The sequence below is a fragment of the Eptatretus burgeri genome, chromosome 17 (assembly GCF_056783735.1).
Source record: "Eptatretus burgeri isolate ZD-2024b chromosome 17, Ebu_testis_v1, whole genome shotgun sequence".
NCBI classification, from domain to species: domain Eukaryota; kingdom Metazoa; phylum Chordata; class Myxini; order Myxiniformes; family Myxinidae; genus Eptatretus; species Eptatretus burgeri.
Window position 1 is genome coordinate 30592461 of NC_140977.1, and position 17479 is coordinate 30609939.

General features: G+C 43.5%; 2 protein-coding genes across 5 annotated transcripts in view; one reads left to right on the top strand and one right to left on the bottom strand.

The window, feature by feature from the left end:
- GTPBP6 (GTP binding protein 6) overlaps positions 1–476 on the bottom strand; it is a 22464-nt gene extending 21988 nt beyond the window's left edge. The window contains exons 1-2 of one of the 4 annotated variants that reach the window (XM_085860964.1): positions 430–476; positions 199–316 (exon numbers count right to left, since the gene is read on the bottom strand). The gene's annotated coding sequence lies outside the window, so the exon portion shown is untranslated. Of the gene's footprint in view, positions 1–105; positions 126–198; positions 317–389 lie in introns of those variants that run through there. The other 3 variants (XM_085860966.1, XM_085860968.1, XM_085860965.1) reach the window with 3 other exon arrangements.
- A 180-nt stretch (positions 477–656) lies between these two features.
- CWC25 (CWC25 spliceosome associated protein) overlaps positions 657–17479 on the top strand; it is a 33877-nt gene continuing 17054 nt past the window's right edge. Inside the window, exons 1-5 of the mRNA XM_085863042.1 lie at positions 657–926; positions 4359–4531; positions 7492–7725; positions 10064–10133; positions 10777–10901. Of these exons, the coding sequence (XP_085719168.1) occupies positions 909–926; positions 4359–4531; positions 7492–7725; positions 10064–10133; positions 10777–10901 (620 nt within the window). The 5' untranslated portion in view covers positions 657–908. The remainder of the gene's footprint in view (positions 927–4358; positions 4532–7491; positions 7726–10063; positions 10134–10776; positions 10902–17479) is intronic.

Here is a 17479-nt window from a genome sequence, read left to right on the forward strand (position 1 = left end):
AGAGAGAGAGAGAGAGAGAGAGAGAGAGAGAGAGAGAGAGAGATGGAGAGAGTGAGATAAAGAGAGGGGTGGGGAGAAGAAGTAAAGAAAATGCATCATAATCACGTTTGCGAACGTAATAAATAGATGGCTCCTGATGTGAACTGATATTTAGTTGTTCTTTGGCTTTGCTTTGTCGGTTCTTGCACACCATCTTACCGGGTAAGGGTAAAGACTGGTTTGGGTAAACGATAATGCTTGGAACTTATCCAGTCTGCTGGTCCGGAGAGAAATGAAGGATTCATTTTGTTCCAAAGTAACGTTATCACGACATTTCCTGCATTCAGGAACCAACAGAAAGTTAGCGAAATGAATCCAGAAAAGAACACGAAATAAAAGCCGTAAACCACCAGAATGACCACCAGAAAGCGCCAAATCCCGCTCACAAACCCTCATGGCCACCACGAAAACACATCCGGGTGAAAGTTCACCAACCCGGAAGCGATTCATGTTTGGTGATTGTTAAAATTATTATTATTATTATCATCGGAACATCATCTCTGATATTCTCCATAGAATTCAGTCATGTTCATCCTTGTTGACGATAATATTATGTTCACGAGTGTTTGTTTCTCCGTTGTGACCGATTTTTAAATCCGTTTGCGCCCCCGTCGCTCGTTCGCTGCTCCCCGTCAGCCCGAACAACCCGGAAGTTGTTTCCGTCGTTTTTTGAAGACGATCATCGGTTCAGTGTTCATTGGTTGATCTTTCTTCTCCTCATGCCGCTCTCGTCGATCCAGCGCTTCCTTCGGTGTTGACGAGCCTGTTCGTACCCGCGGGTCCTCCAGGACTGCTGTGTTTGTACCGAGGAGGACTGTGCTCGTTTTATCAGCCGGAAGCGAAGGGCGAGGGGCCCCCAAGCAGTCATCATGGGGGGTGGCGACCTGGTAAGCTGGGTCGATGTAAACGGGTTTCGTTTACATTGGATCGCATCGAGTGAAACCTCATTGTAACGAACATCCCAAGCTCGGATGCATTGGGACATCCCCTCTGTCAGCTCTAAAAATACATTATTACACAAGGTCGAGGCTCATTGAAGAGCGAGGACACAGTGGGGGTAACGGCAAACAACGTAGTGTATAAACCAGAATCGAGGATGAGAGGAAACCGATTAACCTGCAAGTTTGAGGGTTAGGTAGGGGTGTGATGGGACTCGAAAAAAAAAAAGATCAAGGGTAGGGTACAGGGGATGACATGAGATGGCATTGTACTATACCTGCTTGGAGCCCAGGGGAGATTGCAAAGCATCATCATGGTGGTGACACAAACCGAAGAAAGAAACGAAGGAGTTAAGGCGTGCGGTAGACGTGGGTTTTGGGATTTTAGCCCGACCGGGGTTGCTGGAAGGAGGTGTGCGTCCTGGAGCAGCTGGGGAGGATGGCAAGGCTGAGCACCGATGAGTGTGTTTCTGTGAGAGTGGATGTCCCACTGCATCATGTGGGGTGTAAACATCACAGGTAGGGAATGGAAGATGACATTAGTGGTGTGCTACCATAAATCTTCCAACCAGTGGAAGTGAGCAGGAAGCCTGGATTTTTCAGGGGTTAACAGAAGGAGGGGTTTACTGTAAGAACACATGCTTCTCGTGTGGTGAGGGTGAGGGTCTTTGTCTGGTGTTGGCTTAATGGTTCGGGTGTTGGGCTTGGGATCCTCAGATCCTGAGTTCAAATCCCATTTGGCTGTTGAATTAACACCAGGTGGGGTTGACTCTGCCTGTCGCCTTTCTGAGGTCGGCAAAACGAGTGCCAGCTTGCTGGTATCCTGTGTCGGAGTGGTGACCTGTCCAGGATTGTGCCCCATAGCCCAGGAAACTGCTTTGGCAGCACCAACGCTCTGCACAGTGTATGGTCCCGATGGATGGATGGATGGATGGATGGAGGGTGGGGATCACTCAGACAGAGCAAGACTAATAGATAAAGGTGTTAGAAACAGTCCACTATCCTGTCTTTGATGAGGAAGGAACACCCTGGAACTCTGTTTCTTTGTGGGAGATGTCAATGAAACGGACCTTTAGATTTGACAGCATCTGGGAATGAGGACACTCAAATGGGTGCACAAGCTTATAGGGAGAGGAGTGTAGCGTCGAGTTGTGAACAAAGGCGCCGTAGACCGTGAGACGTTCATATTGTTAAAAGAAGGAATGGCGCAATGTTTCACTTTATTACCTCCACAACTAAAGGTGGATGTTTATGAATATGTTTCCACCCCTGTCTGTTTATCTGTGAGCAGGAAATTGTGGACGGATTCAGATGAAGCCTGGTGGAAAAGTTGGGTGTGTGACAAAGATGAATTGATTAGATTTTGGTGAAGATCAGAATCCAGATACAAGAATTTCTCAAGTGATTCTTCAGCATTGAGAGATGGAGCCAAAAACAATATGTAGCACGGTATCTTAAAAAGTTGTGCACGGATTCGGACCAAACATGGTGGAGGAATTGAGTGTTTGACATAAGCTAAGTGATTAGATTTTGGTGAAAATCCGGATTCGGATGCGAGAATTTTTTTTTATGGCTCCACCGATGAAGTTCTTGGAAGCTTCAGGTTTCGGGTTTTCTGTGCGTCCGTCCGTGATCGGTTTTCATTACCGCGATAACTTAAGAACGGCTGAAGGGATCTAAGTCAGAATTGGTGCATGTATATATAATGATTCAAAAATGAACTGCTTAGATTTTGGAGTCGAGGTTGTTGTGGAATTTTGTTGTTAACCAACTCGGTGTAAATCCTACTACTCAACTTAATAAGAAAACAATTCAATTCACTGTCCACAACGAAAAGTACATTTCGATCAGAGAACATTTATTCTTTCATGGTACCACGGAGTCCATACCACTGAGATGGTAAACATCCACAATGATTTGCATGAAGCTAAGATTACATTTCCTGGCTTTTATATGCTTTTGTGGGAGTGGAGGGGGCTGATAAGCGTTAGGCAACATAACTCCAACTGCAATATGTGTCCACTAGGTCATGGCAAAAGTTGCAGTGTTATCAACCAGGTCACTTTGTTCCATCGTAAGAAATTCCTTTTATCAACATTTAGGTCAAAACCCTCTTGGGTAAATGGAAACATAACTGACAGCCAATTCGACGAATAGCATAAAATTTAAATTTATAAAGCACCAGCAACCATTATAATTGAGAGTACATGAATATAATTATTTTTCTGCCACAAGGTCAAAGGTCAGAGTTCACATGAGGTTAAAAAAAATAATCTGCTACTGCGCTAACTTGTGAACCAGTGATGGGATTTTGACCAAATTTGTTGCAAGTATGTATAGTGATGTAAAGATGAAGTGATTAGATTTTGAGGTCAGAGGTCATGTGAGGTAAAAATGTGATACTTGAGAACAGCTGAAGGCATTTAAATCAAACTTGATACAACTATTATGATGATGTAGTAATGTGGGCGGAAGAATATCGGTTGACATCGTGATGTCGAAGAGTGCTGTTCTGTTTTAATTTTCAAGTGATTCCTCACCATTGAGAGATGAGGCAAAAAAGGATTTACTGACTACTTCTACTCTCGTAGTCAACGTGTACTTCTCAACGGAACCCTTTCATCTCATCTCCCTGTCAAGGCTGGAGCACCCCAGGCAGTGTTCTAGGCTCCACATTATTCTTAATCTTCATCAATGATCTCACTGACTCTCTGTAAAATCCTCTATCTCTTTGCTGATGACTTCACTCTCTGCCATGACATCTCTCATCCTTCTGACAGATTGGCAGCAGCCTCTCCCCTGTCCTCGGACCTCGACAAAATCACAAACTGGTCAAACACAATTTTGCTTTTGTATCCATGTTGTCTTCCCTTTGCCATCTCTCTTACCCCTTATCGTTTCCTGCATTCCTTATTTGTTCATCTCCATCTACTTTCTCTCTCCGTGTTGCTGTTGGTGTTTCCCCTTTCTCCTGCCGTTCCCTTTGTTATTTTGTGTCCTGATTTGTTCTGTGTAATCGCTCTTCCACGAGCCTCGACCATGTTTAAAAAAAAAAAAAAAAAACAATGCCCCGACATTCGTGGACACTGACGTTCGCGGCATTTTTCAGGACCATATCCCCCAGAAATAGCGGGGTCTGACAGTGTGGCATGATATTTCAAAAAGTTGTGAACAAGTTATGACAAAACTGGTAGATGAGTTGGTTAGGTGACAAGAACAAGCCGATTCGATTTTGGTTCAGGTCCGGGTCCATTGGTGGGATGCAAAACGTTAACTGTTCAGCCTGGCAGAGATATGCGCTCTACCGAGTGCCGTTCTAGTTGTAGATGCAAATGTACAGCTTGTCGGTGAGTGTGCTTGTGTGACCATCTGTTTCTGCAGAACATGAAGAAAAGCTGGCACCCGCAGACAATGCGCAACATCGAGCGGGTGTGGAAAGTTGAGCAGAAACACGAAGGGGAGAGGAAAAAGATTGAGGAGTTGCAGAAGGAATTGGCTGATGAGCGAGCACGGGAGGAGATACAGAGGCACGCCGAGGATACCGGAGTCATGAGGCAAGGACCTGCATGAACATAGGGGGAGGGGTGGGGAGGGGGAGTAGGAAAGGAGGGATGGATGAAGATGAATGATAGTTGGAGGGGGTGTTTGGTTTGGATCAAATTCAGACTCTAAAAATGGTGTTATCAGGACTGAGCAAAATGCTTGAGAAATCCAAAGTATAAATATTAAAGTTGATGCTTTCCATTGAAGCTATAAATTCCATGATAAATATTAATGCGTTGTTCAATGTTGTGACATTACCTTTACCATTACACATTCATTACCTGTGACATTCCACCCTCTGGATTTCTGATAAAGCAGTCATAGTTACTGTTTGGAATCTCCAGCCAATATTATCCTGTTGAGTCAAAATACATCCCTTTTCTGGGAACCGTAATTCAGAAATCTTTTAGTAATCGGTGTCACAAAAGTAATATCACACTGTCATACAGCAGTTCCCACGGGGGCTCGTAGCATCGCGTAGAGGTATGCAAACCTACCTCTGAGCTGTCTATCCTGTTTGAATCTCGACCCAGATGTAAACTCTCATCTTGGCGTTTTGCAGGCAGGGTGCTGCATCAATCAGTCGTTGTGTACGTAGGACTGCCGAGCCTCGGAAGGACGTTAAACTGGGTGTCCAGTCTGCCAGCATTAGTTGGTGGAGGTTAAAGACCCATGGTGTCCTTTGCGGAGTCGTCAAGTTATCGCCGGCACCCTGGATAAATTACAAATTCCTGCACTAACCTACAGGGGGCACTGTATCAGCATCACAGCTGCACCTCCAGAAAATGATGCTATCCACTGCTATGTGCTGCATACGAAAGGAAAAAGAAGAAGAAACAGTCCGCATTGCATCAAACAATGTGGACTGCTCCAAGGCCTCTGCAACCCGATGTCAAAGCTTCCAGGTCAATACACTCCTCTCCCGCAGATCAAGTGTATCATCTGACCCACTTGGACTGACTCTCTCCCCCAGCTTTCATCCGCAGCCTGATGGAGTACTGCTCTCCCCTCTGGGCTGGTGCTCCCGCCTCTCACCTTTCTCGGATTCACGCTGTGGAAACCAAGGCATTAAGAATCATTGGTATCTCCCACGATGAGGCTGAGTATTTGGGCCTCTCACTCTCTCACCGCAGGCTGGTCAGTGGTCTTTCTATCTTGTACCGTCTCCTCTCCGGCATTGCACCCCCTACTCTGTCCCCCTAATATTTCCGCAGTGTGCTCAAGGTCCGCCAAATAACCTCCTTCTGGTAAAACTACCAAAATCAAGAATCGCTGTTCACCTTCCCTCTTTCATTCCTCCTTTTTTCCCACTTTTGGAACAAACTCTCACACTCTCTTCAATCCCACTCTTCCCTCCAGGTCTTCAAAACTGCTGTTCATCATCATCTCTTATCTTCCCCCATCCAAAGCCATGATCTTTTCTTCCCCTGTTAATCCACCACAAACCCAACTCCTTCACATTCCCTGCTTTCCTTCCTGAAAGTCCCTGTGATGTCCATCTTGTATACCCACGTTTACCCCACCAAATCCCTCTCCCTTCCACAGATCTCATGTCTCTGTTCCTCACTGTTTTGTGCTTCCCTCTCCCACCCCTCTTGTTTCCTGCTCCCTTTGTTATACGTTCTGTGTGTTAGCTCTCATCTGATCCTCGACAAAGTATACCAAAAAGAAATATTAAAAAAATCCAATCACGCAGGCACAGAGAGGAGTGTGATAATTTTTTTTAATTCTTTTTGCCTGTCTGGCAGTCAAACAGCATGGAAAATAATTTCAAACAGGAATCATACTGTTTTTAAGGACGTCATGTAGGATAAAAACAGGTACGAATAACGAGTATAATGTGTTAAATATGGTGGTGTAAAAGACGCTGCATCAATGACGGTAAACTTCCAAAAAAATAACATAAAAAAATATCTACAGTTGAAATCTTTACATAATTTAAATTAAATTGTATACTTGAACAGAATTATAAACATTACATTACTCTTCACACTTCGCAAAACACTAATCAACTTCTTGGCACTTAATATAAACAAAATCCTCCTGTTTAGTCGTACCGTGTGTACCCTGAGGGCAGAGTCACTGAGATTCAGCATTCGGACAAATATGGTGGCACCTAGCGCTGTTTGTTCAGTGCAAAATGAAAAGCAACCGTTGAAAAGACTCTTCCCATGTCCTTTTTTCTCAAGACTGCGTGGGGAAAGGTGTTTGATGAACTCTCATTTGAAAAGCATCAAAAATTTTTTTTTTAACCGGATAATTTCCAAGGGGATGACTTGGACATTCTGTCATCACCTGGCTTGGTTGACTTTATAAAAAATATGTTGTTTTTATTTTTCAATCTGTTTTTATTTTCTTATCCAGCTGCCGTGATTCACCGTAAAAAAAAAAAAAAAAAAATCCTGACTGTGCATCTCTGCAATCGGACCCATCGACCTCAACCTTATAATTCGATGCTTGTGACCTCCAACAAGCCAAAAAGGATGACAAATGCAATCTGTGAATCTGTCGTGTTTGGGAAGGATCCCATCACATATTAATGCAATTATGCTATGCTGGGATGAGGGGGGGGGGAATCTTTTTTGCCAATGTGACTATTGAGGACTTTAACTACATTTGCTTGGGGATACCTGGGTTGACAAATGGCAGGTCTGCATCATCAGACTGACAGGATAACTTACAGGTACCATACTTGCAAGACATAATGAGTTGTTCAATTCAGGTTTTCTTTCCAATGGAATCGGATTTGACCACAAACTATTGTTCTGGCATTTTGTCAGTCAAGATATTGGATCTTAAAAGCCACTTCTTTTGGCGTCACACATGTTGGCACTCACTTGTGTACATTAACTATCCGTTCATCCTGTTGTGTGAAGATACGTAAGCCGTTGTGTGCCGCTTTCCAAAAATACTGCTGTCTGCATTTGTTAAATTAATTAATGACCCCGTCACTTCATCGTGATCATTGCAGAAAGAAGTCGGAAAGGCTCGACTGGATGTATAGTGGTGTCAGCAGCATGGTGGACCGTGAGGCCTACCTGCTTGGCAAGCCTATTGACCGCTATGCCAACGAAAAACTAGCTGCTGAGGAGCCTGGGCCTTGTGAGAAACTTTTGCTTTCTGAAGCCACGTATGGTGACCCCGCTGCCAATACTGTTGTGGACATTGCCGTCAAAATCCGTGAGGATCCACTATTCCTCATCAGGTGGGTTCCACTTTGCTGAAGTTTAATGACGTGATTAATATACCACACAGATGTTATCGATAAGCAAGCTCAGAAGATGTAGACATGCACACATTGTACTTGTTTGGTATACAGGCAACATTGTTCTGATATCATGCAATCTCATTCGCAAAATATAACACGAGAACCCTTTGACCTTTTGTCTAGTTTCAGGCCGATTGCAATTTGTTAAACGCTCATTACATTGCTCTTAAATGTTCGATGAAAATAAGACAAAACCACCAATGCGGCTGCCTCACAGCGCTCTTCACACTTTGGTGTAATTGTTTTGTTGGCTCTATTTTTATTACCACGCTTTTTGAAAAATAAATGGGGAGGTATTGGAATGGCTGTTTTTCTGTCCGTCCGTCACGCTATCTCCTCCGAAACAGTTATGCCGATATTCACCAAACTTTGGGGTTATGATTACCACATTGCAAGAAGTTACGAGTGCAGTACCATTTTGGCCCCACCCCATGCGGCCCTAAGGTGGGGTCAAAAGGTCAAACCAAAAAATGTAATTACGGGCACATTTATAAACATTTTTTTTTTCTCAATGAAATTTTATATATACAATCATTGGGAGACATGAAATGTGCAACGATTTTTTTTTCCCCAAAAAATACACAAAAACGAAAAGGTCCAAAAAGCAGTCAGTCACCACTAAATTGCTTATTTTAGAATGATACTTGAGCAAGGTGAGATGGTATTGGGATTTGTGGACCTGAAGAAGGCCGATCACACTGTCCTGACAGATATGTTGATGGTGCCACTGAGATAGATGGGAGTGCCGGAAGCAGAAGTCAGGTTGGTGGCAGGGATGTACAAGGGAACGAAGGGAAGAGTTTTGGTTGGTCCTAGGATGTTTGAGGAGTTCAGCATGAACATCGGTTTGAGGCAGGGAAGCACTCTCAGCCCACTCATGCTTATCATGGTGATGGAGTTGGTAAGCAGGAAGGTGAACGTGAGGGGTAGTATGGGGAGGATGCAGTAAGTGGGTGATCTGGCTGTTTTGGTGGAGAGTGGGTGGGAGATGCAAGAGGTACTTGGGGAGTGGATGGAGGCATTTGGGAAGCATGGGCTGATGATGAGTATGGAGAAGACTGAAGTGATGTGGGTCAGGCAGCAGAGAACAGAAATGAATATCAGGTTAGAGGGGAAGGAGATCAGACAGGGAAATAGGTTTGATTATCTGTGGGGAACAGTGGCCGAGGGTGGTATGTCCAAGGCAGAGGTGTGGAGGGAGTAATGGCAGACAGAAAGATATAAAGGAAATTGAAAGGGAAAGTTCTGATGTCATGTGCAATGCCAGCCTTCCTTTATGGCCTGAAGACAGTGTCACTGACACACAACAGCAGAGACTGCAGATTTGTGAGAACAACTGTGTCAGGAGGATTGCTGGAGTGAAGAGGGTGGATAGAAGGAAGATGAATGAACTGTGGGAGCTGATTGGTGTGCAGATGAGCTTGACGGGGAGATTGATGAAATTCCGACTGAGATGGGCTGGACACTTGGTGTGGATGGAGGAAGAGAGAATGGCAAAGAGAGCAGATAGGTTGAGGGAGCAAGGTCGGAGGAAAAGAGGTGGACTGTGATTGAGGTGGGAGGAATGTGTGAGGAGGGATATCCGTAAGGTAGGGGGGTGTTTGGAGAGAGGAGAGAGTTGGCTGAGGACAGAGGGAGGTGGAGGAGTATCGTGGTCAAGGCAGGACAGAAGCTTGGTGCCATCGGACCTCACTCCTTACAAAAGGAAAGAGAACAACAACACCACCACCAACAACAACAACAACTTGAGCAGTGGGGAAATTGAAATGGTAGAATTGAAGCCACATGTGCCAACTTACCTCTTCCAAGTTGCTGAAACACTTGCATGAGTTTGTATACTGCCTTCCAGTGGCCTTCAGACGTATAATCTTGTGGAATCTGTCTCGGCATCATGATTTGTAAAGCCTTGCCAAATAATCATCCACAAACCGCCTTTAAATACGAGATATCACTCCCTAGGTGTTTTAGCTCCCCTCCCTCCCCCTCTCCTCGGATAACTCGAATGATATTTATCTCCTTTAGCTTGTTTGCACCTGGAATGCCGATGTAGCAATGGAATAGGTGCTCATTGTTGGGGCACAGCATTTTGTTGGTTTCCAGTAGAATGACCCAAATATCATTCCACTTGTGCAATGCTCTCTTTTCACTTTGTGTAAGTGTTTGATTAAAGGTTATTGTTCATATTATGTGCCCCCTTCCCCCAACCGCTTTTCCCCTTCAAAAATCATCGATTTGTCTCTGAACATCCAATGAAGCACTTTGTTTGTCTCTGAAGGAAAAAAGAAGAAGAAAGGAAAAGAGAAATGCTGAAAAATCCCATCAAGATGAAGAAGATCAAGGAGATGGTAAGCAGGTCATCCTTGTGCATATTAAAGATATTGACGAGCATCAGCCGTTGTCTTCGTTGCACATATTGAAATGGGGTAGAAAGGAAATAAGGGAATAACCAACGGGTAATGCTATTCATTTGAATAGCCTGGGTTTGAAGGTATAACCTGTCATCCTGGTGTTCAACACTTCGCATGATTCATCAATGTGTGTGCCGCTGGCTCGGATGGACGCTCATTTGGTGTTCCGTCTGCCAGCATTAGTTGGTGCGCGTTAAAGATCTCTCAGTTTCATTGGCGAAGAGTAGGCGAGCTATCGCCGGCATCCTGAACAGATTACAAATTTCTGCCTTTTCCTACGGATGGAACTGCATCACCCAGCAGATGATGCTACCCACAGCCATGTACTGCATATGAAAGAAGAAGAAGAAGAAGAAGAAGAATATTTGCCACATGACATAGTGGGTGCCCCATCACCTGGTATTTGGAGGGTGCCACACCTGTATTGAGAGGATCATGCCAGTCCCACCTACAGGAATGATGGGATGATTGTGTTTGTCTTACGAGGATGAGCACCAACATATTCACCCGCATTTTCTTTGTTTGTTTGTTTAAGTTAATAACTTCCATTTACTTTTTTTTCTGGTCATGAAATGTTCAGCTTAAGAAGAATCTAGCAGAAGAAGGAAAGAAAAGGAAGAAAATGAAGAAGAAGAAGAAAAAGAAGCAAAGGCATCATTCCAGCAGTGACAACAGCTGTGACGAGGCTGGGGTGCATAATGGCAGGTGGGTTTGCATGTCTCCGTATCTTTGTAAAGTCGATATCGCTTGAATTGCACCGACATCAAAGACCGTACGGGCCGCACACAGATGTGGTGCAATTGTGCACTCGTCGCCTCCGTCCCATCTTCGTTTAATACGTCTCAATCATCATGCTCTCCCCTTCCCTTTCTTTCTATCCTTGCTCGTAATCATCCTTCTACCTTCTCTCTCTCCCCTCTCCAAACATACCCCCTGCCCCCTCCCCCTCCCTTTTTTTTTCTCTCCATCGTGTTCCCTTCCGTCCCCTTGAATAACATGTCGATAGCCCCTTTTCCTTCATTCCGTTTCAATTTGACGATTGTTTTTAACATACTTCCTTTTCATGACTGTTCTTGAGAAAAGTTTAATGATGTTCGAAAGTCAGATGTCATTCATTGGAACACGAGACTTCATGAAAACGAGCGTCAATCTGCGTTGGCGAACAAGCTAATGGAATTTATCAATGACGAGCTGATAAACACCGTGGGAAACGAGGTGCGGCTGATATTTTGAGTGCGAGAACGTCATCGGAGCAAAAGGCTACAAACACCGAGATCATTCCGTGCAATTTGGTCCTTTGTGTCCTACGTCCTAAATGTACTACATTTGCAAGATAAAGCCTGGTGTTGGTTCAACGGTTTAGGTGGCTGGCTTAAGATATTCAAAGGGTCTTGAGTTTGAGTCCCTTTTGTGCCGTTAAATAACACCAGGTGGGTTCACTCAGCCTGTCATCCTTCTGAGGTCGGCAAAATGAGTCCCAGTTGACTGGAAGTAGGGGGCACTGCATCAGCGACACAGCTGCACTCCCATCAATGATGCAACCAGCAGCCACAGGGTGCATGCATAATAATAACCTTTTATCTGTCTAGGGAAAGCGAATTGTTCCAGTTTTTCTGAAAGTCTCACTTGGCTGCGCCTGGATGGGTTCGAGGGTAGCGGAGTAGCGGCTGAAATCCGATCCAGATTCTTCCTGATGACTCCATCTTTGCTCTTTGCTTATTCGGGTTCCTCGTAATGGGCCTAATACAGAATTTGGTCTTTCATTTGATTACCTCCTCATTCCCACTGCTTACCGATCATTCTCTCAATGGAGACAGCATCAGTGACACAGCCACCACGTTCCCAGCAATGATGCAACCAGCAGCCGGAGGCTGCATCTATTGCAATAAAGTGTGTCTCCTCCATAAATCTAAAACCATGAAACCGAGTGACCTCAAACTTTGCATGCATACTAAGGGACCTCCAGGGTAGTGCGTGAATGAAAATTGGCTGTTTAGGTGAATTTAAACCTCCCTTTTGAAGATAATTAACGGCCTTATTTAATTAACCTTTTTCAAGGCGTCATCCTTGGTCAGGCCCTGAGTCGGCCCTTTGTCAGCTTACTGATGCCTTAGTTTTCCATTTTTGTTTGGCCTGCTCAACAATGCCTTGAATTGGAACAGACCACAACAGGCCACAACGGTTTCTTAACAATACAACGCTCATGATTTTTTTTTCACTTTCCTCATTCATTTCATCGAATGCCCCTATTCATCATGCATACGAATCGCTGGATTCATCGCAATGCTTATAAACACCTGGAGATGCCAGTGTTCATGGCTTTATTTAATTTCCAAATGAGATAACCTCTAGAATTTCTTAACATGAGCCGAATTTCAAAATTTAAACGGCAGAATAAGTGTTCATTTGTCCAATTCGGGCATTGATGCTCCGGATGTCTCCGGGTGGTGCTCAATAATGACCGATCTATCGCTAATTGCTTGCCAAGCCTGCCGTTCCTTATCAACTGTTTCGTCGGAGTGCTTGCTTGAGTGCTTAAGCCACTTTGTGAGCACTCTACAAGCTGCTTCATCATCATCATCATCATCATCATCATCATTGATATTGATCTTTGTAGGGCCGTTCACCCCATGACGATCATTTTCATGGATGGATTTTGCAAGGTACATTTATACAGTGTTGCATCAGGTGCAAACAAAACTTCGTTGAGACAACTTCGTATCGAAAAAGTGAGCACTCCATCGCACATTACAGCAACGCCAGACTTGCATAGACATTTATGCGATTAAAAACGGCAACATCTCAGATCGGCGATTTAAAGAATGGGTGCAGCCTCGGAAGTGAAATCAAAATCATCGATTTGAATCCTCATCCTCATCCTCAGGTTTTAGTTAAATTTTTCACTTTGTTGAAAGGCTCTCCAGACAGATGTTCGTTTGCAAGCCATGGCGATACACAACAAAAGTACCCACACTGCCTCTCTGCTGAACGCAATAAAAAAGAATACATTGATCGACGTGCGGTGTCGTGCATGCCAAGTCTGACGTTCCTTATTCACCCATGATTGTATGTCATGGTGAGACAGTAGACGGTGTTGTAAATTTGTTGTTGTTGTCGGTTTTTAAAATCACATTTGCTGTTGTTTCTGAAAATAAAACTACAAATTGACATTCAAGACAATGTTAGGTAATAATGCAAATGATGTACACAAGGATACACAAGGACATTGGATGCAAGAAGAGGCCATTCAGCCCATCATGCCTGTGCCACATCAACACCAGACCAATTTATCAACACCAGACCAATTTATCAACACCAGACCAAAAAAAGAAAAATTCACAAATTTTTCCTTTTTTTTTTATTTCTGTAGTTTTTTTTTCATTTATTTAATGGTTTTTTTTTGTTTGTTTTTAGCTCACCTGAACTTTAGTCCAGTGAGCTTATGCAATCGAGCATTGTCCGTATGTGAGTGAACAAGTCAGTCAGTCTGCAAACACTTCAATCATTATCACTTGAACCAAACACACAATTTTGATGAAACTTGGCCACAAATTTCATATCTGATGCCCCATGAAGGTGTATTGACCGTATCTAAATCTGCACTCATTAAGGGGGTCAATGGGGGAGTTTTTGACCCCTGAAATAGGTATTTGCTTTCGTCTCTTAAACGACGCACACAATTTCGCTGAAACTTGACCACAACCTTCATCACCCATGATGGACCAGTTTGTTCATGGCATTAAAAATCAGGTTCTCAGAGAGTATGCAGAGGGTTTAAGTGACTCTTGCTCCTGATCCAGGTAAGCTTCAGGACTCGTCCTATTATAATAGGATTATTATAATAGAAAAGTATTAATAATTATTAATAATCTTTTCTGTCGGTTTTTTTTTCTTTGGTTTATTTTTTTATTTTTTTTTTTCTTTCTGGGGAGAGGACATGAGCTTCTTCTTCATGAGCAAAGACTTCTTGGGTAAAAAAAAACACACAACATTAACCACACAACACTCCTTGACGAGACCCCCATAGACAATACTCCACACACATTCACACAATCACCCATCAATGGTCACGCCACCTAAAAGTCCTGCCAACATCCCTATACCCATCTATCTCCAATACTTCCAGGTACCTATCTAATTCCAATTTAAACTTATCTACTGTTTCTGCTGCCACTATCTTTCCAAGGAGACCTTTCCATGCATTAACTACTCTCTGAGTAAAAGTCCCCTGCCTTACTACAGTCTTAACTCTCCTCTTCTTTACTCTCAGGCTATGGCCCCTGTTCTTATCACTGTCTACTCTGCTGAACAATTCATTTGCACTTATTTTATCGATACCTTTCATTTTCTGAAACATTTCTATCATATCTCCTCGTAACCACCTCCTTTCTGGTGTATAAAGCCTTCTTCTTCAACCACTCCTCATAGCTGAGTCAAGATAGGCCTGGAATTGATCTAGTAGCCCTACGCTGAACCCTCTCGATGACATCAATGTCCTTACTGAGTTATGGTGACCAAAACTGCACACAATATTCTAGATGTGGCCTCACTAAATTCCTGTACATTGTTAACACCACCTTTGATTTATAAATGATCCCCCTCCTTATACAGCCTAAAACCCGATTTGCTCTACCTGTAGCTGCCTGGCACTGTGCTGCCTGCTTACCTCCCTTTATCTATTACCACCCCCAGATCCTTCTCCCATGTGACACGCTCCAAAATTACCCCTTGCATCCTGTAATTTCTATTTTCATTGTTCTTTCCCATCCCCAACACCTTTCACTTGCTCAGGTTAAGTTCCATCTGCCAGTCTTCTGCCCAATCTCCACAAGTATCAATACTTTCCTGTGTTTGATCACCACCCCCTCTGCCATCCACCTCACCTCCAAGCTTTGTGGCATCTGCAAGTTTCGAAAGCTTACTCTTTACTCCATTATCCAAATTGTTGATGTAAATAATGAATAATAATGGTCCGAGTACTGATTCCTGAGATACCCCACTACTTACATCCTCCCAGCAAGACATTCCTCCACTAACAGCCACTCTTTGCTTCCTATCACTAAACCAGTTTGCAATCCAATTAGTTACCTGACCAGCCACTCCACAAGCCCTCACCATGGCCAACAACCTCCGATGCAGTACCTTATCAAATGCCTTCTTAAAGTCAAGATATACTCTGTTCACTGCCTTTCCCTCATCTACCCAATCAGACACTGTTTCATAAAACTCTAAAAGATTTGTTAAACAGGAACTACTTTTGGTAAACCCATGTTGATTACCTTTAATTAGTTTGTATTTATTCAATGGTTCCTCATCTGGTCCCTAATTAATGTCTCCAAAACCTTCCCCACAACTTAAGTCAAACTAACAGGTCTATAGTTTCCCAATTCTTCTCTGGATCCTTTCTTAAATAATGGTGTTACATTTTCCACTCTTCAATCCTCCGGTACCTGTCCTGACTCCAGTGAGCAATTGAAAATATCCGTTAACATCTCGCTTACCTGCTCAACCACTTCCATCAATACTCTCGGGTGCATATTATCTGGACCCGGAGCCTTATCTACACTTAGATTTCCTCGCTGTTCCTTAACTTACTCCACTCCAACCTGGATCTTCTGTAAAAGCCCTTCCTCACCTCCTTGATAGATACTCTCAGCTATTGGCAATTCTCCTGACTGTTCTTGTGTAAAAGTTGAAGCAAAATACCTGTTTAATAAGCCTGCCATCTCACTTTCATCACTAACCACTCTCCCGGTGCTATTCCTCAATGGGCCCACACTGGTCCTAACCTGTTCTTTCCCCCTGATATACTTGAGGAAAGCCTTGCTATGATGTAAGAATATAAGAAATATTCTTAGCCATGTCCTTCTCATACTCTCTTTTGGCTTGCCGAGTTATTTTCTTAACCTCCCTCTGTTTACAGAGACAGTGATATAAATCTAACTCCATCCTGTTATTTTAAATCTAATAAATACCTTCTGCTTCTCCTCAATAACGTTCTTTATCTCACTGCTCAACCACCATAGCCTCTTTCTGCTTCTAGTTTTACACCTCATTGGAATGTACTTAATCTGTACTCTACACATTTGGTCCTTAAAGGTTTCCCATTTCTCTGATGCTGATTGTCCTGTTGTTAGAGTCTCCCAATCTACATCACCCAATTCTCTCCTCGTACCCTCAAGATTTGCCTTCCTGAAATATAATAGCCTTCCCCTACTATGCTGAACTCTAATCCTTCACAGAATCTTTGCACACAATGTTATGGTCACTTTCTCCTAAATGCTCCTCGACCTCCACCTCCTCCACCATATTGGGATCGTCACTTAAAAGAAGGTCCAACACTGCACTCCCCCTCGTGGGCTTATCTACAAACTGGGTTAAAAAGCAATCCTGGACTAAAAGTAGGAAATCCTCATCTGCTCTTCCCATTCTCTGTTCCTGGACCCAATCTATCCCTGGCAAGTTAAAATCCTCCATAATCAATACTCTTCCATTACCACATGCCCTTTTGAATTGTTCATGTACTCCTCCTTCCTCCTCTTCCTTCTCACCCAGAGCCCGATAAAAGCATCCTACCAGTATCTTACTGTTTTTACAATCTCTAATCTCGACCCACCCAGAATCCTCAACATTTATTCCTTCCTTAATTTCACCCCTTTCTCTTGATACAATGCTGTCCTTTACTCAGATTGCCTACTACTCCTCCTATTCTCTCCTTCCTATCACACCAATACACCTTGGAGCCTTCTAATCCTGCCCTCCAGTTACTCTCCTTAAACTATGTCTCACTCACTGCAACTATATCGTGCTCTTCCATCTTATTATTTAAACTTCTGGCATTGGTTTAGAATTTGTTTGACTTTTCCCTTCCTGAAATTCTATTTTCCTGCCTGGCCTTACAAATCACAATTACATCATCAGTTCCTTCCTTAATAGCTTCCCCACCCTCCGCTGACCTAAAAAAAGCCTGAATTCCTTCCTCAATTCCCACTGCAAACCTTGCTGCCCCCTTTCTATTTAGCATATGGCCATCATTCCGGAAACACTCGCTATGCCCCAAAAATGATTCCCACTGCTTCTTAAATGCAAAACCTTCCTCCCTACACCATGCTTCCTGCCATTGGTTGACATCTATCGCTCTACTCATAAGTAGCCACCGCTCTTAAGCAATCGGTCCTGTGCGTACGTACGTGTCTGCATTTCGTTATTCCATTTTCTCTGGAACCACTTGTCGGATTGACACAAAATTTTCACCATGGGTGTGACTACTCATGTAGAATCAT